Source organism: Cucurbita pepo, chromosome 9 (genome assembly GCF_057944985.1).
Source record: "Cucurbita pepo subsp. pepo isolate OVF chromosome 9, ASM5794498v1, whole genome shotgun sequence".
In the NCBI taxonomy this organism is placed as follows: Eukaryota; Viridiplantae; Streptophyta; class Magnoliopsida; order Cucurbitales; family Cucurbitaceae; genus Cucurbita; species Cucurbita pepo.
The window spans coordinates 11,111,076-11,134,037 of NC_141806.1; the positions used below are offsets into that span (position 1 = coordinate 11,111,076).

The 22,962-nt window shown below is 35.6% G+C and overlaps 1 protein-coding gene across 3 annotated transcripts; it reads right to left on the reverse strand.

Annotated features, from left to right (window-relative positions):
- Positions 1-299: 299 nt before the first annotated feature.
- PEX1 (peroxisome 1) lies at positions 300-20,227 on the reverse strand. Of its 3 annotated transcripts, XM_023685283.2 has the most exons (17): positions 19,678-20,227; positions 18,673-18,846; positions 13,611-13,710; positions 12,663-13,145; positions 11,232-11,957; positions 10,723-10,814; positions 8,593-8,666; positions 7,190-7,412; positions 5,737-5,830; positions 5,467-5,621; positions 4,298-4,522; positions 3,391-3,591; positions 2,813-2,938; positions 2,671-2,732; positions 2,341-2,458; positions 1,488-1,772; positions 300-652 (listed from the first exon to the last, which is right to left on the reverse strand). In XM_023685283.2, the coding sequence occupies exons 1-17, from the start codon at positions 19,888-19,890 to the stop codon at positions 614-616; spliced, it is 3,390 nt and encodes a 1,129-aa protein (XP_023541051.2). In that variant the 5' UTR covers positions 19,891-20,227; the 3' UTR covers positions 300-613. The 3 variants fall into 3 exon arrangements, with proteins under 3 accessions (XP_023541051.2, XP_023541053.2, XP_086983003.1); XM_023685285.2 differs by lacking the exon at positions 19,678-20,227 and having other exon boundaries at positions 13,615-13,710; positions 18,673-18,718; XM_087126877.1 differs by lacking the exons at positions 18,673-18,846; positions 19,678-20,227 and adding an exon at positions 14,068-16,260.
- Positions 20,228-22,962: the final 2,735 nt, after the last annotated feature.

Sequence of the window (22,962 nt, forward strand, 5' to 3'; positions counted from 1 at the left end):
ATTCAAAGCAGGAATCAAGTATTGGCTCGAGACATGACGAATAGAACCCCTACTAATGACATATTAGATGTGGATGGATGATGAAACTGCTTGCTACTAGTTGCAGACCCAAAGTTCATTTTGACCATGGAAGTAGGTGGCCAACTTTGGCTATTTGCTTTGTTTTGGTTGAGAAATCTGTTCTAACAAACAAGAATTTAAACACATTCACAAGACATTGAAAGGAAAAGAAAGAACGAAAAGGGAATCCTAAAATCAAGAAAACAGTAATCAAACGCAACTTTCTTTCCAGAGAGGGCTTTAAAATTCAACATCCTGTGTTAATAACTAGTTTATATATATATACATCAGTTCAAACGTTTGAAGGGGCAGAAAGAAGAATGGCATTTGATTAAATGACACCTCCAAGAGTAAACTACATTAATAGTGACATAAATCTATAATTATCTCACTTTATTGGTCATAAGATCAAATTCTGTCCCCTATGTGTAAAGTAATAATATTTTAAAACAATTACGGTAACAATGAACAAACTTACTTAAAGGACAAGACTAGTTGCACCAGTAGGAAAATGATTGATAGCCAAAATATAGTGATAGTGCTGGCTGCCTCTTTAAGCTAGGGTTGCTCTTTTCCCCTTTGCATCTCTAGTCTGAAGACAATCAATATGATAAATTAAAAGGCTGAACTCAATAATGATTCGTTCTAAAATTTAAACCAAGTTTTGAAAGCTACAAAATAAATAAATAAATCTAAACAACTTTGTTTTTAAAATTTCGCTAATATTCAAATCTTTCATATCTATTTTTTACATATGTTTTCAAAATCTAAAACACCAAAGTCAAGTTAAAAAAACACTAAATTACCTTACTTCGATTTTTAAACCTTCATTAGAAAAACTTAATTATTCCGCCTATTCCATTGTATCAAATAAACATATTTAAAACATAAGTCGCGTAAAGTTTCAATTCGACGCACAATTTTTCTATCCAAAGTTAAAGAGATCAAACTATGACATTTATAACTACAAAGATCAAAATGAAATACTAGACGAGTATTCAAACCTAAAATTATCCTAGTCATCACCATTATCACTTTCATCATTATTTTCCTAACCGAAGGATGGGTAACTAAACCTTTCCTAGACAATAATATTGTGCATTCTATCACAAGTCCTTTAGTGTACGGCCGTTACTATTATTTCAATGACCATTCTATCAAGATATTGAATATAGAAACTTCCTTTTTTAACATTAGAAGTATTTGGGCAAACTTGTACGTACCTTGTCTCTTTTCAGCAGACAACTATTTGACCCTTCTATACTAAGATGTCTGAGAAACTCTCACCATATTATCTTAAGTGAACTATGATCACAAAGACTTAAAACCTATTCTCTCTTTTAACACAACTATTTACAATGGCATAGCATCAGGCCGGAAGCACTTTGAAATTGTAAGGGAAAGAGAGAAGGGAAAATGGGAAGTACCTGCGCAGAGACAGATTTTTTGGAATCCAGGAACTGTCTGTAGATGCCGTACAGTCTTTGCTTCTCAGCATCTGATACTGATGGTCTTGCCTTGCCTGCAGTTGCCTTCAATAGCACATCAGTAATGATAGGCTTTTGAGTCGGGTCACTAGCGTTAGCACTATCGAGATGCTCATGAACCGCTGCAAGTTGAGCATCAGAGAGTAGAGCTTGAAGATCAGCTCCACTAAAACCTTCTGTCATATAAGCTACTGGCTCCAAATCGACATCACTGGCCAGCGGTAGCTGTATGTTCAATCCATCAATCATTGTTAAGAATATGATCATTCAACTTCTAAATTCATCTAGGAACAAAACTGATGCAATCAAAAGGAAAATTGACTTATATGCTATTCGCGCCAAGGTAATCATAATTGTTCATGACAATTTAAGCTTTTACCCAACCAACAATCTGGGAACTTTTTAGGTCCAACATATTTTAATCTGGAGGATGTTCTACAGCAATAATTTAGCTAGCAACCAGTTTCTAATTTCTAAAAGCTTATTTTTCATCTAAAACTGTCTCCCACAAATTCTGCCATGGTGCGCATCGCATGAAAGTATGTGTATTGTTTATATCTACGTATATCAAATTTTCTACTCCTTTAAACTGCGAAAATGTTCTTGACGGAATGGAAAATGAAACAAGAACATGGTGGGGCATAGTGGCGTTGGTCACATCAAGCATGAGCATAACTGATACCTTTTCAGCCATTAATAGACATCTGTCCCATGTGGATAAACCAAAAGGCAACATTGATCCGTAAGCCGTAGCAGAAAAATAAGTTGAACAATTAAAGTTTAACAAACCAACCTTTGTGGAAAGAACTTGGAGAATATTTAGCCGTTCCACAGGAGAGGGGAAATCACAAAACAGAAGGCGATCCAGTCGGCCAGGTCTTAGCAGTGCGGCATCAAGCAAATCTGGTCTACTGCTTAAAATGAAACATAAAATGCAAGTTAAGAAGAAAATGAGAAGCCGAGGAATGGGGGAGCTGAAAATTAGAAAAGTATTGAGCAGAATGGAATAACAATAATAATAAATAAATAATGTACGATTGAAAGCAAGCAATCACGAGATAAGCGGAATTATTTTAGTTATTTTTGTTGTTGGCCCGACTGGTTTAAACGAAGAGATGCTAACCTTGTTGCAGCAAAAACAAATACACCGGTTAGAACTTCGACACCATCCAATTCAGTTAGAAACTGGCAAGCAGAAAAATAGAATAGTCAAAATAATTGAATCCTAATGCAATACAGGGTGGTCAAGGAAGTAGGATACCCACTTGATTGACTACACGATCGGTCACTCCAGTATTATCGTGCCCTCTCTTTGGGGCAATTGAATCAAATTCATCAAAGAAAAGAATGCAAGGTGCTGCTGCAGTTGCTTTAGTGAAAATATCACGAACCTGAAACCAAAAATTGAGTTCTGAGCAAAATGATCCATTATATTTGATCTTCCAAGATACCCATAAGAGGGAATTGAAGGGAACAGTATCTCGGCTATTATTTTCAACTAAATTCTAGATTCCCAGAGTAAAAAGCCTGTGTTCTTAACCAAGGGGCACAGGTATCAAAATTAGTGCTTGTCAATCAATTCTTAAACTGAGAGGAAAGAGAAGGTTTAGCACATAAAGAGTTTCAGCTAACAAGCCAATCCATAAAATTATAAGCACTAGAGTGGTCAATAAAAAGTATAAAACTTCATACGATCTACAAACATGTTATTCTCAGATAATTGGCATCAATTTAAATGTATTAAGAAACCAAGCAAACATAATGCTAGTCAACAGTTGAACGATCATATTAGATGCACTTAATATTTTAAAAAGTGGCAAAAAAAGGTTAGTCAGTCTCTCACAGCTTGCTCAGAAGCACCAATGTATTTGTTTAAAAGTTCCGGCCCTTTGACTGATATAAATCGCAATGAACAAGCAGCAGCAGCAGCACCAACTATGTGGGTCTTGCCACAACCAGGAGGTCCATATAGGAGAACATTTGACCGTAACCTTAAAGGGGCTTGAGCAAAGATGTTCGGGAACTTTGAAGGAAATACAAGCATCTGCGCAAAGATATAGGAAAATTTTGAAGGCAATACAAGCATCTAATAAATAAATGTGAAGCAAAAATATTAAAAACAGAAAGCTTTAACGTAATGAAGGAAGTGAACGGGAACAAAAGGAAAGACTTAATTACGTAAGATGCACCAGCAGAATTCTCTTCTAGAGGTCAGTTGTAGAAATAGCATTTGAACTATTTAAGACAACATAATGAAAATTATATATTCCATTTCATAAAGGGTATGTCATCAAAGTTTTTAATGAGACGCCAAACTAACTCAAAGCAAATAACGAAAACTTGTGATCAACATAATGTAAAATATGCCTGAGATACCTTAAAAGTACAAAAACGTTAAAAGAATCCACTAGATCTTCATTAGCCTCCTTCACAAAGTGTTATTTCCACATGTTTCTATTTAATCAAGCTGAATGGGATTATAAGTTGATACTTATAGCTGCCTCATTCACATAGAAACAGCAGTTTCCGTTGATGAGAGAAAAAGTACAAAAAGACATAAAGAACATACTCTGACGGAGGAGTTACGGAAAGGCATTCTAATTGGTTGACAAAAAAGAAAAACGGTAAGAACAAAAATATTTAAATTTCAAAGCCTAAAGTCCATGTATCACCAACGAAAACATAGAAGGCTTCAAAGTAATCCAAATTCATCAATGCTAGAGTTCAAGAGGCCAAAATAAAGCACATACCTCTTTGATAGAATTCTTAACTTCCACTAAACCACCAACATCATCCCAGCCAGAGCGACCACCTTCTGCAGATGGTTTAGTTATATCGCGCATTGAAGCCGGAACAAACTCATTCATTGCCATAGAAAAATCATTTTCAATTAAAGTGGGATTTTGCTTCTGGTTAAGACTCAATGGCAGAAAACGGCTAACGGCAGCATGGACAGCTCTATCGACCAAAATTTCCTGAAAGTGGAATTATTATGATTTTATGTTTAAAGATGAACATCAACGAGAAAAATTGGGGAGAGTAACATCTATATCCAAGATTGTTGACTCGTGAAATGGAACGTGTATCGAAATTGAACTTTGCGTGCATCGTGTATTATGAGTTTCAGTTTTTAACTAACACATATATATCGATATAGATAATCAAATATACAGCCAAAATTTAGCACAGAGAAGAAAAAAAGTAGCCAAGTATTCTTATTAATGCGAATAAAACATTAACTAACCTCAAAATAAATAAAAAACAACTGAACAAGTGTTAAAAATATGTCAAAGTAGTAATGAAATTTCCTTCTCCAAGGCTGTTCATGCAATGTTCCCACTTCCCTCTTTTGCTAGCAATTTGTAACAAGGTCCAAAGGCCACATGTCCCACTCACCCATCCACTTGTACGAAGTAATTAATTAAATTTTAATCAGTTCTGGCCTTCCAAGTTCCCATTCTAAAATTTCATCAACTTCTTCCATGGCCCTTTGTATTCCTCTCCTACCTTTCTAGTTTTCTTTTTCTTTCTTTCCTTGTGCTTTCACTCTTCAAACTTCACTCATGCATTCAGGTTGCATATCCTCTCCACCATTCTTCTTTAGTTCAGCAATTTCTTCCAGATTATTTAAGTGGAAGAAATCGCTTCACATTTTTTTTTTATCTCCACCACAAAGCAAAGTAGCCAACTAAATCTTTCACCAAATGTTCTTCCTCCGCCTCATACCTTCAGTTTTCGAATTTTGCAAGTCTTCCCTCCATCAGATTCAAATTTTGGCCAAACTCAAGTGTCCAACATTTGGAAAACAGTTTCATGAAATTGTACCATCAATAGATCTGATCATATTGATAGTTCAATTATTGAAATATTTATAAAAGTAAAAGTAAAAATTACAACAATGCGGGAAATAGCTACGTACTAAATCATAAGCATCATAGCCATCACATTTTGAGGAAATGTCTTGTAAGGTCACATCTGAGCAATCTAAGGAACGTCTCTGTATTTCATGCTTCAGAATAGCAGCTCGTTCTGATGCAGCAGGAGCAGGTAATTCCACATGAAAGTCAAATCTTCCTGATTGATCCAATTGGAGGGAAAAAAACTAGATTGAAAATTTGAGAAAAAATGATAGAAAAACTGGTCAAGAACAATGCATTCTGTTAGCAGATTTGTAGAGAGAAAGAAAAACCTGAAGATCTCAATGATTGTGGTATCTTATCTAGAGCCTGCATAGAAGCTATAAATGCAATAGGACCAACCTGACATGAGCTTTTCCTCTTTTCCTGTTAATTGTGATGAAAGTGAATAATGCTGACAATGAAAATTAGGTACCAAAACGATGATAACATAAACTTGATATTATAACTTTAGAGCAACAATTTGGCTTATCTTCAGTAACATAATTAAGTCTGCTCTCGTACATCAAAAAATGATCAAATTTACACCATCAGAACTTCAAATAAACGAATTTCTTAAATTATGTATCCAACCCAAAAACTTAACTCAATTATTGTAAATTTAATTATTTCAATACTCTAACACTTTCTCTCTCTCTTGTAGGATTAAAAATGGGACTAGAAGTTTATAAAAGGTCCAACAAGTAAAAATCAATATTAATTGGGGAGGAAACAATTTTTCAGGGAACACAAAACCTCCTGCTCTTATACCATGTTAAATTACAGTTCAAATAGATAAATTATGATAAATATAACTATACAAAAATTTATGTTGATGGATGATGATAAATTTAATTTTTTTATAATCATTAGCCTTCTCTCTGTTTTTTAATATATATACTAGTCACCATTGTGATACAATGATGCCTACAGGTAATACACGCCAATAAGGACACTTCCTAGGATCCGTAGGCCAAATGTTGGATAAGAAGAACCAAGAAAATCAAGCTCATGTAGCACCTACAGAAACATCTACCAAAAAAGAGAAACTGGAGCTTCTAAGAAGTATGACGAACCAATCACCATAGATAATCCAAACTTGACAGTAGAACTACTGGCACTGGACATGTAGCACAAAACGGTTATTATTTACAAGATTTAAATGCAAAAAACTGAGACTTAAGAATAACATCTCATGGATTTTAAATTAAGGAGCACAAAACCACATGAACCGAGACATAAAATCTTGGATGAATGACAAGGCTTGTATTGGAGGTTGTATCTTTTGAACAATTACAAGCCTTATATTGGTTACTTTGTTGTCAGATTCCAGATGGTTCATTCCCCAAAGTACCAGAAATAACACTACACTCCCGGACTTGAACAAAAGCTAGCTAAAATCTTCTCTAAATCAAAAAAAAAAAAAAAAAAAAAAAAAAAAAAAAAAAAAACAACGTAAAACTAACTTTTTTATTTTCTTTTAGCATAAAATTACACAACCAAACAAAGTTTCCTCAACGATAGCAAGGGAAATAGTAAGCATGCTCCCACAACCCCCTTTACAATAAAAGTAAAAGAAAAGACAGGATTGATTATAGAAGAATCTTTACTCATACAATCTAGAAAACGATCTAGAAAACGTTGAAGGGTTAATACAAAGTAAGAAATTTAACCATACGCAAAACCGTAGTATAAAGTATTTACCATGCACACAAATGAACATGGAAACTACAATAACATTATTACCTCATATTCATCTATCACATCAGTGAGAAACTCTGTTATTGCAGACGTCGATGTGGATGGCTGAAATCCTTCTGAGTCAGATGTTGACAAGATAATGCTGTCTAAGTCATCAAAAACAATGAGAGAAGGTGCATGATCTAAAGCTTCTGATATATAGTTCAATAGTGACTGGCGAATAGTCTGGACTTTTTCAGAAGCAAGTCGGGAACAACATACAAAAACTCTGCAAAAAAAACAAGGATTGATGAGGATACGGAGTTTCAATTGGGTGGCGTCACAATGTGCATTGATGAACATAAAATAATAATAAAAAAATCTGTTTATAGGTTATAGTCTCGTCCAAGCCCTTCAGTCTTCCAGCATCATGCCAAACTTTCTTAACCATAGCCAACTTTCTCTACTTAGATACATGTACACTTTTAAAATAATATTCAGTTTTATTCTGTCCTTAATTTTCTGCATACTAGAATGCGTTCAGCCCTCATCTGTGTATCCTAGCTTACTAAACTTATAATCAACAAAATCTTTTCTTCTTTGTCAAACAACCTGAACCCACAAGACTTTAAGTGTAGCACGTGATACTCTAATTTCGAGAAACAATATATAATAATTTGAGAAAGAAGCATCCTTCACAACATGTGCCAAGGTGATCAACTCATTCCACAACATATCAGTCAGCTGATCAAGTATAGACAACAACTGAATGTGTATAGCATGAAGGAATGAGTGCAAATTCAATGCAACTACAAGTTAAAGAGTTGCCTTTGCACGTAAAGAAAGCTTAACCTACCCCTTGAAAAGTAATCAAAGAAAAGAAGACTGAAACGATTATTTGATCAAATAAAACCATCACTCTTATACTCCTTTCAAGACTCCATTTTGCAGACGTACTCATGAAGGATCTACCGAGTCAAGTTTGAAAACCTCAATTCTAAAATTAGTCTAATAAAACATATCACCATGCTTGAGGGAGAGAGTTGAAGGAAGCGCACAGTCCATCCCATACCTAATTCAGCCTTCCAGCATCACACTAGTTCCTTTTATCTCTACCTATTTTCCTTGGATAGACGAAAAATCATAAAATATTATTTTGTTCGACCTACCAACATCACAATGGTTCATTTCACCTCCAGGCTCTAGCCATTTTCCTTAGATAGACAAACAATTGTAAAACACCATTTTATTAGATCCTTTCTTTAATATATTTATGCCAAAATAGAAATGGCCCTCTAACCCTAACAATTGAAATAGATGTAGCATCATAACTTTTTCCCCAAGAAGAAACAATTTGAACGTAAAACTTACAATGAAAAATTGATTGTAAAATGAAATCAATAGACAATATTAAAACCATGCTCTGAAAGAGAAAGAAAGAAAAAGAAAAAAATAATAATAATACATACACATGCGCTAAAATTTCATCGTATTCCTGAAGGAATTTGGCTGCAGCTCTTGCTAATAATGTCTTACCAGAACCCTGCCAGCAGAAATAGGCAGATCATTATGGATTAATGGTACATCAAATATATAACATGAACTTACAGAAAGTTGCCTGCAATAATTGACCACAACATTGGATACAGATTTTCAATATTGCTGTGTAAATCAAAATATGTGGCAAGTCTGAATTATCTTGCTACTTTTCCTTGCTATTTTTTAGAGAGGTGCATGCCCCTTTTGTCCTAAATATTAAGTAACAATAAATCTAAATAAATCTCTAGATACTAGGTAACAATACAGATAAATTAGGGAGGTCAACTATTTCTTTTATTTAATGGGATTACACATATATCTCCCAACTTAAGGCTAGGAACTACACATATATAAATAAGGTCAATCCTTCCACAAATATCTTTTAAATCAAGGCTAGGAATCATGAATTGGCTAACTACAGAGGTTATGTCTAGTCGAGTATATAAGTCTCCCCACTAGCCTCTGTTACATTTCTCTGTTCACCGAAGGTTCCTATTTTGACTCCCCCAATTTCTGATGTGGATTCATTGGCGTTGGAACAGGTTTACCTCCACTTTTCTCTGTTTCCATCAAAAAATTCATAGCATATTTATATTGTGATATGAAAATGCCCTAAATTGAGTATGCTACTTCAGTACCTGGAAAGTACTTTAGTCTTCCAAGTTCTTTGATTTAAATTCTTTCATCAATTTCCTTATAAGTTCAATTTTTTCTTCTTTATTATATCGAGTGACGATGATGTCATCTACATACATTAGAAGCACAATAACTCCTTTTGATTCTGAGTGCTTGATAAAGAAAGTATGGTCTCTTACTTTGCTTATACCCAATCTTTCATTACTTTTGTGAATCTTTCAAACCACACCCTTGGTGATTGTTTTAGTCCATACAGAGTCTTTCACAATTTACATACTTTGTTGCAACTAGTTTCACTTCGAAACTAGATGCTTTGTTGAAGGAGTCCAAAAACACATTCAATCCCTAGATACTAGTAATTTAAATAAATCCTTAGATACTAGGTAATCTAAATAAATCCCTAGATACTAGGTAATCTAAATAAATCCCTAGATGTTAAGTGATAAATTGAGGTCAACTACTCTTATTTAATGGGATTACACAAATATTCTTCAACACACCCCTCAACTTTGAGTAATAGATATCATTCGTTCTCATATTGGATACTAACTCATGAATAACATGAATACCTCCTAACTTAAAGGCTAATCCTTGGATAGATCACCAAATGCTAAAACCCCCCAAATTAAGATGATTTCATCCCAAGGAAGAAGATAGAACGGATTTACTTTGATAGTCAATATCAAGAGTAAAAAAAACTTATTTCTTAACTCAAGAATCGAATCAATCCACTGGATAGCTTGATCAAGGCTACTTAAATGATTCTAGCATGCAAATCTAAACACAAAAAATGCAAAAGAACAAACTCGTGCCTTAAGAAGCATAATATACAATTTTCATTTTAATGTCTAAAATCTCCAAAATCTTAATTGAAAGGTAACAACATGAATGACTATTTATAGGTTTGAAAATAAACCCTAAATTGGAAGGTCATGCCCATCAATACCATAATGGTCACTAACTTAATTGTAACTCAAAACCTTCTAAATAATACTCTAAAACTGAAAAATACAATGAACCGTCCCTAAATCTGAACAACGCGTAGGGAACAATCTTGTCATCTACCATGAAGTTCTAGTGGCCTGATTAAGACGTCAACAAATTCATCCTCCATGTTAATCAGTACTGTTTGACCATCCCCATCATCAAAATAATCACCCACCCACCACACCCACCCATTACCCCCCTCCCCAAAAAAAAATCCTCTTCAAGGAATTTTGGCCTTATCTGAAGGCTTCTTCAAGATAACAATCAAACTAACAAAGAAAATCTCTTCCCTGCATGGTCGACCAAGTCTTTCTTGTTCTTTCTATGGGAAATTACCTCACTTAACCTACTCCAAGAACATCAAATTATGGGCTTAATTATAGGTTTAAATCTACTTAAGAAAGGTAAGGTCAAATCTAATAACGAAAGGAACGCACCGGAGGTCCACATAAGAGAATATGTCCAGGAAGTGGAAGATCGTGGGCCCCAAACCACCGCCCTGCTCTTGGAGATAATAATACCTTTATCCCTGCAACCAGATATGACTCTGTGTCAAGGATACTTTAAGCAGCAGCAAGGTTGAACAGAAAAAAGAAGAACACAAAGAGGGATTGAGGCCTAAGGGTACTGTACGCAACACATAACAGGAGAAAAGTGCTTCTTGAATCAGAAGTACAACACAAAGCATAACGACTTAAAGCAGGGCCTACTAAAACTCACAATCACATGATTTAAACATGAATAGGTGAATCATAAAGTTCTGAAGTTTTGTCTGTGAGTATGCATCTATGATTGGTGCCCTATAACATGAAAATAATTTTCCATTAGGACTTACGTGCATCACTGAACAAAAAAGCATGCTGCAAAAAATGTAACCCTATGTTAATATAACGCTACCAAACTACCAAAGCTGATGAGTGATCAAATCATTACAGAGAATACGTACTATTAATAACATTAGGGAGAGATGCATCCAACCAGCTCAGAGAAGATACATCCAAGCTATCAACATCAATATAAGTCTTCTCTTTAATGGTTGAGAAGGATCCAGGGTCACCAAAGTGCAACCTTTTAGACAACTCCACACCTCCCAAATTAATAACGCACTTGTTTTGATCATCAAAAGAAAGTTTGAATGCATTACTGCATACCCCTTGCTGTGGCTCTTGAGAAATAGTCATAAGACACAGGATCTCATCTGTCTTATGTGTGTCTTCTGAAGCATTTAGAGATGCTGAGTTTATATTTCCTCTAGTCCTGATTTCAAAGTGAAGCAAGCTTTGGTTCCCCAGAAGCATTGAATTAACTTCAGTTCCTACGCTAGAAGCAATGGCATCAAGATGTGCAAGGAGCCATACTCGAAGAAGAGTTTGTAATCCTTTTTCCACACTCGACATACAGCGAGAATCCTCATCATCTCTACCAGGAGATTCGTGAGAAAGAACATCAAGAACTTGTTCATGAACTGGCAAGTTAGCAACGTCCATATAAGACCATGAGCTAGTCTTGGATAAAATATTTTTCCTCTTGACACTGTTAGGGCTGTCACTTGCCTTCAGATCATTTTTCAGAAGAGGCACGTCATCATCATGTATTTTAAAGTAGCAAAGTGAAAGTGAAGCAGAGGAGAAATCAGCCTTCAAATTAACGTTCTGTTGCTTTACAAGAACCCCTGCAAGTATTCAGACATTCCCATAAGAAACAGAAAACATTGTATACATTAAAGCATAAGGGGATAAAGGGCATCAAGATAATCTTGAAAAATGTTTGGCTAATTAACATAGGCAGCTATCACCGGTTGTTTACTATTTATAAACGTAAAAGAAAGGCTTTTTGTAAGCCGAAATCTGGAGCTATCACCTGCTAATTGAATCTGGATAACGTTTTTGAAGAAGATCTCATTTTTTAATAAACCTGGATTTATTAAGCCTTGCATGGAACACATGAATTTGTATCTATAATTATAGAGATAAAAGAAAATAATTACAAAATAAATTGAACTTAAGAGACCAAAATTGATTCCACAATGAAAAGAAAATTTAAGATCATACATACAAGGATATATAATTCCTTGCATGAAAGTTAGAAGCATATTATAAACAAAGAAGGTATTAAAATACAAATAGTTTTGTAGTTTGGCGGTATTTCCTTAACCCAATCAAATAATTAATTAGTTCACAGCCATCAAATAGTTTGTTATGAACGGAAATGCACTAATATGTAATGGTGCAAATTACAAACAGAGTTTCAAAATTAAGGAGCTACCAAAAATTTGATCTGCTTTGTGGTTTAAGTGATATTTCCTTACACCAATAATACACAGATAACAAGAGAGCCATCAAATATTTTGTTAGGAAATGGAAATAAACCGACATACATGAATGCAAGTTGATTCTCAGATAAAGTCTAAGGGAACGAGCGATCATTATATGTCCTTCATTCACCAAATTTGAATTTAAAAGATAAACAATAGCCTGTCGACTCTCTTCTCCATTAGCTCTTTCTCCACCATTCGCTTTTGCAGTTGAACCTTTCGAATTCCTCAAATCATTTATCTCGCTATGCTTCCCTCTCTCTTTCCCTAATGATCTAGGCAATATAGAAACCAACTCAAGAGAATTCAATGAGAAATTTTTAGCTGTTTGTGGATGAATAAAGGCAACAGAAGTTGGCACTACCCGAACCTCAGTGCCTGCACAATTACTATTGCAAATCAATCTCTTGTCTAGATCTTGAACTCGCAACATAGCTTTTTCCTGAACCATACGGGAAGATTGCATGCACGAACCCTCTCTAGAGTCTAGAACTCTCTTACGTGTCTTTGGAGCAACTACTACCTCAGTTCCGGACACGAGTTGCACTGAAAAACAAAAAGGAAAAATAAGATAATTTTCACAAGATTACTTAAAAGAAAATAAATGGCTAAATATTTTCCGTACTCTCTCAAAAAGTCCTGACAAGAGGAATGTATTGCAAACATATGCAGAAAAGCACGCACTTGGAGATCTAATACGTTGAAACATAATAGCAGATGACTCATAAGTAGATTAAAATGAAGAAAGGTATAACTGCAACCTCCAGGAATGTATTGTGCTTATTATTATTTTGGAAGAATGCGAGTGTTCAGCTAATAAACGCAAAAATCATGTGATCTCACAGAACTATTGCCTAGCCCTATAGCAATTGAGTTTTTACAATCACAAGCATTTCAAATTAGCTCTTAATAATAAAAATAAAAGAATCGTGTATGCTTTCATAGCAGCCAATCAATATATTAGCAAAGCAGACAAATGACAAGAAAACTAAGCATTAGATATCCTCTTACCCACCGCACGCTTAGGAGAGGTAGAAATCACAAGGAATGTAACAACCGTCCGACCATGCAACCACAAAGGAAATCGCATTGCTTCATGAATGATTCTGACCTGCATCACATACAAATTTCTTGAATTGTTTTCATCATATGATATCTGGTTATTGTAATCTTTTGTATGTCTCCTAAATAATTTATGAACAATACTTCGCTACATACCAATGTGTAGGTATCTTCCTACATGCAATCATTTATTTTTGTTTTGTACAACTACGGGAAAGTAAAAAAAATTCAATTTCTCATTTTTCACTTTTCACTTTTCTCTCTCTTAGGGTCAAACATTTAATGGTGGTGTGTAGGAAGGTACCTACTTACCGATATGCAGCCAAATAAGCTCCATAATTTATTAAACATCATCAAGATTTCAAATAATTTGCTCATGAGATACTAAGGTCTGGGAACTTGTTACCTTCAATACCCATCTTTTGATTGGCAAACGGCCAGAAATCATAGTTCTAGTTCAAGAAGCCCTTGGTTGTGTTTTACCAGAATCTGCAAGTAATTTGAGCTCTATGCTTTGTGCAAGTTAGTTTTGATTTCTGGGATTTATCTCAGCTCTTGGATTACTGTTTCTAGAAGACTCTTAAAGGATGGAGGAAAATTTTGTGAATGTGGAAGGAATCAACACGATTGTTTGACACAAAGTTTATTCCAGGACTTGTTTATTTTGAATCTGCGCTAAAGTCTTCTTCATGGTGTTCTCTCTCCAAGTCGGTTGCTAAGTTCTTGTTATTTGTTATTATTTTGCATTGGCTTACTTTTATTTTTTATTTCCTTTGTACTTATTTGTTTCCTTTCACTTACTTAGGATCTAATATTCTATGATTTTTCTCAGAATAGAGTGATGTAGGATCAAGCAATTGTCCTATGAGATTAGTCGGTTGCAAGCAAATAGGTTAGAACCTGCGAGGTAAAAAAAAGTAGCTATATCTTGTGGAATATCTAGATGAGAAGTCTACACATTTTTGGATAAGAACCGAACAATTTCATAGTTGATACAAATTACAATAGAAAGAAATCTCAAGTTAAAAAGGTTGCAAAAATCTCTTTCATGTTTAAACTGTTTAATAAGAACGCATAATTTACAACAAGGGAGGATCACAAAATAAATATTATCTAAAAATGGGTAGAAGTTTTCTGTAAGCTAGTGAGACTTTTGTTGCTCCTTCGAGCCACCAATTCCGAAAATAAGCTCTAATAAATTGAAGTCAAAGAATCTTCTATTACTTAGTGAAAAGATGAATAGTCATGACAGAATCATGATGACTCTTTATGCAGAAAAGGAGAGCCTCAAGTCAATTAAAGGAGGAGGGTGAGCAACTCCATAATCTGTAAGCAAATGAACTAAGAAAAGTGTGAGTCTGAGATTCGGTCCCTTTTTGCACATGATACACCCAACCCAAGGATAGAGAAATGGAGGGAAGGGTACCTGTTTTGTATCAAATAAATCCTGGGTATCCATGCTCTCGTGACCATTTCCCACAATAATAAGTTTGCCTTTTTAAGGTAACTACTAAGGCAAATTTCTCGGTAGAATGGGGGGCATGATGAAGCATCTAGGTTTATCATGACTGTGGAGAAGGACCAAACAGTCAAGGTTCCCAATACATCAAGAAGCTACTGTTTCTATTTGTAAGGGCAATTTGTGAAATAGACCACAGAGAGAAAGTTAATTAAAGCCACGCACTCTTGAATTTATTATCTGTGAAAGCCCCCTAAAATCAAATTCCATGTTTGAGTGGATGAGTTCCAAAACTCTTGATGGATGCATGCTTCCAGTTAGAGAGGAAGAAAAACCTAGGGGACATCCTGTAGATCTATGGACAAACCATTTGCCCACAAATTGCTTTTTTCTGGAAAGAATATGCTGCTCACATTTGATAATAAACTTCCATGGCGTCTGCATTAGTGCACATAAAAGTCATCGTGCCAAGAGCTTAAGTTGATAGAGCCGTATTTAGCAATAATGACCAGCCACCAAAGGCGATTTTCTTCCACAAAGAAATATCTAAATCCACTTTCCAAAAAGAGTTTGATTCTCTGTTTAAGGCTACCGATGCTGAAGTCCCTAAACCAATCAATGGACCTTCCTCCAATTTGCAAGATGACAACCCAAATAGTTTGCTCCTTCTCAAAGAAAATCCCTTAAAAGCTACCCAATCAAGTCAAGAATTTTATCAGGCGTAGGAAACAAGACCACTAGTAGACGGGACGGTTTGAGAGAATAGCTTTAATAATAATAGTGAGATAAGTAGTCCTTTTATGAAGCTTATTTATAATCTACTATAGGATCCCAAAATATACTAACCTGATAGAAACTGATAGACGGACATGTCCATTTTGTGTTGTATGCAAGTTCCATGTCCATGGTCTGTGTTTCTCTTTTTCATTAGGGCAGAAAAAAAGACTATAAGCTAACACTTTTCCATGTTTTGTCAATGATTAACCACAAAAGGACTTCCATGTTTTGTCAATGAAAAGGATACTAAAGAGGATATTAACCACAAAACTCAAGACGCCTTGTCCCAAATTTTCATACAATGAGGACATCAAAGAAAAAGATACTAAAGAGCTTCTCTCCTTTTAGCACAAAAAAAAGACAAGCTAGAAGATGAAGAACAAGGGTGTCCTCACCTGAACTTTTGTCATGAGTAATAAGACACACCAAGATAAGGGGCTACAAAAACTTGATTTCAGCTACTGTTCAATTTTTATTCTAGGTTTTTTCAACCCAAAGGAAGTATTTTTGTAACATCTGGAGTTTTAAGAAATAAATAAAAGAATCTTTTTTATTAAAAAAAAAAAGAAAAAAAAAAGAAGAAGAAGAAGAAGAAGAAGAAGAAGAAAGAAGGAAAGAAGGAAAGCAAAATAGCATGCACACAGTTGGGGAAGATGACCGTCAGTCAACGGTTAGTTTCTCGACCTATATCCCTCTTTTTTAACAAATTTGAAGCTTCTTGGAGTCCTTTTTATTCTTTTGACTTAATTTAGGACATACTTGAGAAATTAAGAGAATTTGAAATGCTAGAAGACCGAAACCAAGCTCGGGAAGTCGACAAACAAGTAAGTGGCCACATGGATTATTTTTCATGTAATACTGGTAGGGATCAATTAGGACATTGGGCTACCTGTTAGAAAACATGATTATAGGTCTAAATGACCGAGATACATGATAGTTAAGCCTAGTAACTCAGTGGTTGTCTGGTTTAGCATGATAATACGTTTTTATAGCTTCCACTTGTATGTTTAAAAACTCTTAACTAGTCCTAGAGATATTTTAGGATTCTAGCATGTCTCGTATGATTATTAAACGTCTATTTGAGCATGTTGGACATTTATATATATATGATATACTTGTGGGAGCATGTTATAGGGGTTAAACACCCATGTACGCCCAGTTTCTACTTTGGATATTTGCTATGTGCCTAGAAAGTCTGGGAAGACACATGAACGAACATGAGCCACTGTTTTATGTTTGAATCTACATATGGACACCACATGCATTTTGGGTTGACTAAGTATCAAGTAGGGACGATTGGCAAGTAACCCCTAATCGTGAACTTTACCAGATTGGTTAGGGTCTACTTGGTATACAGAGTTTAGTGGTTACCCATAGAGTGTCCCAAGAGTCGTATAGGGTATACTATTAGGGAGCATCCAGTAGACAAATATGTATAGGGGACAAGCAGTTAGAGTACTTGTCTGTTCATGGAAAACGAAAAATGTAGAGCTAAGCATAACCGAAAACCCTACATTATGGCCCCGAGGGGGTTAGGTATACACCCCTGGAGTAGGGAGTGTATAGGGTCTAGGTATGTATAAACCTTATAGAGTTAGCATAGACTACATGTCAAGGTATTGTCTAACGTTAAGGTTAGTATATGAGCACATAGCTTAAGATACTGTCATAAGGATTAAGTCCAATAAAAGCCTACAAGTAGGTTGCTTACTGAGCATTTTTATACTAATTCCTATATTATCTTTTCTTTTCTTTATTTTTTTTCCAAATGAAGCGTAGATTACGGTTGATGGCAGGAGCGTGCGGCTGCAAGAGGGATCCATAGATCAAGTCTTTCCCCTTTTATGCCGCTTTTAAGATTACTTTAAGGTTACTTCAAAAACTCATACCATTTTGTACATTGTTTTTATGTGACTCCGTAGGTATTGTTTTGTACTTTTAAATTGATTTGGAGTCAGTTTTAAATTCATGTTTGAATTTTAAATTCCTTGCATCTCCCACTTTACAAATTGAAAAATTTTCCACTCGTTTTACCCTTGAGTCCACATGGCAATCCGTGATTCGAGGCATCGAAAAACAGGTCGTTGCATATCATGACATGAATCTCTAAAAAGAAAGAAAGAAAGGGAGGAGTGGGAGAAAAGAAACGCTAAACACTTCAAAAGATGCTTCACAAAACCAGAGATCCAGGAAAAAGCTTACCAATATAACGAAAAGGAGCATGAGATATTACCGCCGAAATCACAGTCTCACTATGCCTCCTCTGTACTCGCTATCAACTTAAAGCTTAAAATTTGAGTTCTCAATGAACACTGCAAGGCTGATTGTCACGCCCCAACCAGCCATCTTTATATAAACAAATATTCAAATGATGACGAAGGGAAAGACCAAGGATAACGGAGACACTAACACAGATGAAGCAAAGGACAAGGGCGACAAGAAGGAAAACATAGCAAAGAAGTAATTGTTATTTGATAGAATTTGTGTAATAATTAGATTTAACACTAGGCTGCAACCCAAAAATAATATAACAACAGAAACCTTTGGTAGAAGCAAAATAATATCTTTTTCTTAACCAGAAACAAAACTTTTCAGTAAGTCTACAAATTGTAGGTAAAGACAATACTCATTATCTGTTACACGCCACATTTTTGTCTAGCGATGACAAACATAAGAAATGGATTAAAAACATCACAAAATCAAATAAGTTTTACATCCATCCCTAGATGTGCGATAAGAAGGGAGTTATAGAAGATAGGGATGTATATGAGGAACCTGGTTCAATATGGCTGCCTCAGCAAGCTCTGCATTTAACTCTAGAACTTCCCAGTCATCCTCACCATAAGGCTCAATTGTAACTACAGTAGCCTTCGGCACATTAGAAATAGCTCGAACTTGAACACTGGTACAGTCTGGTAAGGAAATACAATCTGCAAATTGCTTGGAGACCTACATTAAATTTAAAACGACGTGTTGAGTGAATAAGAATTTATGACAAAATTCAGGAAAAAATTTAAATACGTCCAAAGAACCACATGCTGCTTATGCTTAACGGCAGAAGAATCGAGAAATATGAAGAAAAAATGAGGAATATAAAAGTTTATGATATTATTTTCCTTAAATGCCGACAGGATATAGCTACAATTTTCACAGCAAAATGTGATGGAATTAACCATATCAAATTTATAAAACAGACATCATATGACATGAATCATTAAAACTTACCATATAGTTGGTTAATAACAGTCGACAAAGAAGCAAAGCTACAACTAGAAACATAATCAATCAATGATGCAATGCAAGGACATTCCATTGAACAGTCCACCATGCATAGCTCACAAACTATACGTTGCAGACACAGAATAATCCACCTACACATTGCTGTGTCGATTTTTCTATACTTCTAACATGGAAATTCCACCATTCAACCAGAGTCCCTATCCCATCCTCATCTATATCTATAAACAAATTATACATCAATGGAAAATAAAACTTTTAATGATCACTATCTTATGCATTTGCATTCCATACACGATTTTTTAAACACCAGTAGCTCTGCTTACCGGAAACTACTGATACCAAAGGAACCCCGGCTTAAAAGCAAGGTAAAAGAAAGACGACCAACAGAAAATCCATTGAATTCTATCAGTTTTTAAGCACAACCTTAAACTTATCAATGATATATTCTAAAACAGTCTTCATAAACGCTCGTATTTGAAGAATTCAGCTCTGGATGTGCTAGTTGATTGAGAAATAACATTCACGTAAGAGTAGAGGTACCTCAATTGCAGCAGAAGATGAGGAAGCGCCAGACCAAGCAACCGTCCAAACCTCATCGGAAGAGGAATCGCGAAGTTCAAGAACGAGGAATTCAGGGAGACCGCCCATGGCCGAGCCAGAACCAGACCGCCTCTCGAGAGTTTGGATGAGAACGAGAGGAAGTGACACAAAACAGTTCTCCATCCCTCCCACAGTCCTCACCTCCAATTCCATAGCACTCAAGAATTGAATTTCCACAAACGGAAGACCGCAGCAGAAGCGAGTGAATTAGATGGCGCAATGCAATTCCAATACCGAATTAAGTCGGCCGCCGCGTGTAATGAAAATGAAAATTGAGTGCCTCCGACGATGGCTATGACGCCGGTCTTCACACCGACAAAAAGAGAGAGAGTTCCAGGCGCTCTCCGATCCCGACTTTCTCCGGCAGCGACGGCTTTGCGAGTTGAAGTTGAAGTCGGCTCAGTTGTTGCTCGTCGTCATGTAGTCGTCGGAGCAGAAAGTTGCAGTGAAATTGTTGCGAACTTCAATGATACCCATCACATTATCTTGAGTACCCATCAAATTTAATAGGTCCATTATCAGTTCGAACTTTTAATTATGTTATGGATCCATCCCCACGATTTGAAATTTAAATTTGGTACCTAATGGTCCCGACATTCTCCTCCATCTCGTGCAACATAGTCACGTACTTATTCCTCACTTATATGAGTGAAGACTATCCCCACGAACCAATGTCTATGATCGAGCCACCAAAAAATAAGATGCACTTTATTGGTATAGATAATAACTTTCATTTTCTTCGAATCTTGTTCATTCATATACCCCTTCTTTACTCGGGATACCATATGGTCACCCCTCATCAGTAACGTGGCTATGTCGTAGAGATGTGGGAAAAGGTCAGGACCATCAAAATCATTCATAAAACGATGTCATTGACTTAAACGTTTACATTCAAAACCTTCAAAACAAAACAATGAAAAGTATTCAATGTTAAATATAAATAAAACTAAAGAAAAGATTAAAACGATGTCCTAATCTAACCTAAAATCTACGGAATAAAAATGTCACTACCTTAACACAGGTTCTAGGATCTTCATTGTGACGCAACCGTCAATCGTATAGGAGTGTTTTGCTTTTACCTAAAATATAAGAATAGCACAATGCTTGAATATTTTAAAAAATACTCCGTAAGTGACCTTACTATTGGGGTCGGGAATGCAAACACATGCAGAATGATGGGACCTATCATTTAAAACTGTCTTCTCTTAGGCGACTTTGCAGTTCGGGCAAATTGGATGTATAGTACTTCGCTACACACGGCCTGTACGTGCGAGTATAGGCCCACCAGGCGAGCTTGTACACCCCTTGGACTTGTTGGGCTAGCTTCTTTGGGTTGTTGTCGGATACCCGGAGGGAATAGCAACCATTATAGCATCATGATAAACATAATGATCATTTTCAGTCTTAAACTGTACGCGTCCGTACTCATCATAAAAGGAAAGTATATCGATGCACGTGAACATACAATTATGCATGAGGTTCTCATATTTTCCATTCTAACAAATCATGCAAGACAACTCTCATTCTTTCCTCACATATTATACTCGGTAATATGCATATATAAACTTTCATAAATCATTTCATTCATAACATATCATGGGCTAACATAATATATCATAGTGTATTTTGACATTTCATACATTACATAACTTATCGCGTCGTAATATAGAATTTCATTCATATCATCATGTCATTTGGCATATCATATAATGACACATTCACAGCATCATCATCACATCACAAGGCATATCACACACATGACATGTTTAAGGCCACTAGGCACGTGTCATCATACATAAAACAAATTTTCCAACCAAACCGATAGTAGAAACATTTAATTAGTTGGCCTAGACCAAAGCTTTTACGACCCATTGATGCTAGAAACTAGTAGGAAAGGTGTCCGAGTGTATCAAACACAAACCGAATCAGCCGAGCATGAAGCCATCAAAAAATGAATTTTTCGACTGGCTTTGAACCGCTCAAACGGAATTAAAAGAAGACTAAGGGACTTCCCTTTTTATAGTGGAGCCCAACTCCCCACTTTCCTTACATAACTCCGTAGGACAACTTTTATTTTATTTTATTTTGGGTTATTACATCATATATGTATAAAAGGAACTTCCATCCTCAAAAGTGTCTTAATCTTGGAACTACTCGGTGTATTTCTCCCTTATCTCTTCCTTTTATTCTCACATAGTTTCCTCCACTTGATGGCTTTGTAAGACCATCTTCCTAGTACAGAAAACCTTCACTTCCCGGTCAAAAATTCTTATGGGTCTTTTCTCGTAACTTAGGCCATCGTGTCGTCCAAGTAGTTTTGAAGCATGGATATGTGGAATACGTTATGAACCACAAAGAGGGATGGTGATAGGATTAATTTGTATGTCTTCAATCCAATTTGATCTATAATGTTGAAGTGTCTGATGAAGCATGAGTTAAGCTTCCCCTTTCGTTTGATCCTTAAGATGCATTTCATCGAAAACACCTTCAAGAATATCTTGTTGCCTACCTCAAACTCTAAGTTTCTACGCCTCACGTCAGTGTAAATCTTCTGTCTACTCTAAGTCGTGCACATTCTTACCTTGATCTTTTGGGTCTCGTTGGTGACTTTGACTAACTCTGGTCTCAATAGTTCATGCTTCCTACCTCATCCTAGCACACCGGTGCCTTCATTATTTCAATATCTATGGTTGTAAACAATTTCCATAAGATCTAACTTGAAATCTTAACGGTTTATGAAACTAAGGTATTGCTACAGTTAATATTGACATCGCATAGTCTCCCCTATTCTCCATAGGTAAATCTTCTGTCTACTCTAAGCTTGTGAGTGCATGATGATGTTTATATGATGATGTACATGATGTTAGCATAATGATGATGCATAATAATAAGATCACGTGAGATGTTTGATGATGAAATGAATTAATATAATGATGTTTCATATTAAGATGATGTGCATGTATTAAATATCACGATGCATTATGACGATGAGTTTTCAAAGACACAACTCCGTTAATGTTAATGATGATGAATGTACGAAGGTCAATGCATACATGTTACTCAGAGTAACGTGTGAACGATGTATAAGGTTGTGTCATAAAGATGATTTAAAGACGAAAACTATAGGGACCTCATGCATTTTGTGTATTCATATACATCGGGATACTTCCCGATTTATGATGATGACTACAGATGTGTACACTATGATGATCATGGTCATGGGTC

Excerpts from the sequence above, each read along its gene's own strand:
- PEX1 (XM_023685283.2), bottom strand. The coding sequence starts at position 19,890 with ATGGAATTGGAGGTGAGGACTGTGGGAGGGATGGAGAACTGTTTTGTG. Across the intron at positions 11,958-12,662 it reads GAGAATCAACTTGCATTCAT|GGGTTCTTGTAAAGCAACAG; the intron begins GTATGTCGGTTT and ends GAATACTTGCAG. Across the intron at positions 3,592-4,297 it reads TTAAGAATTCTATCAAAGAG|ATGCTTGTATTTCCTTCAAA; the intron begins GTATGTGCTTTA and ends ATCTTTGCGCAG.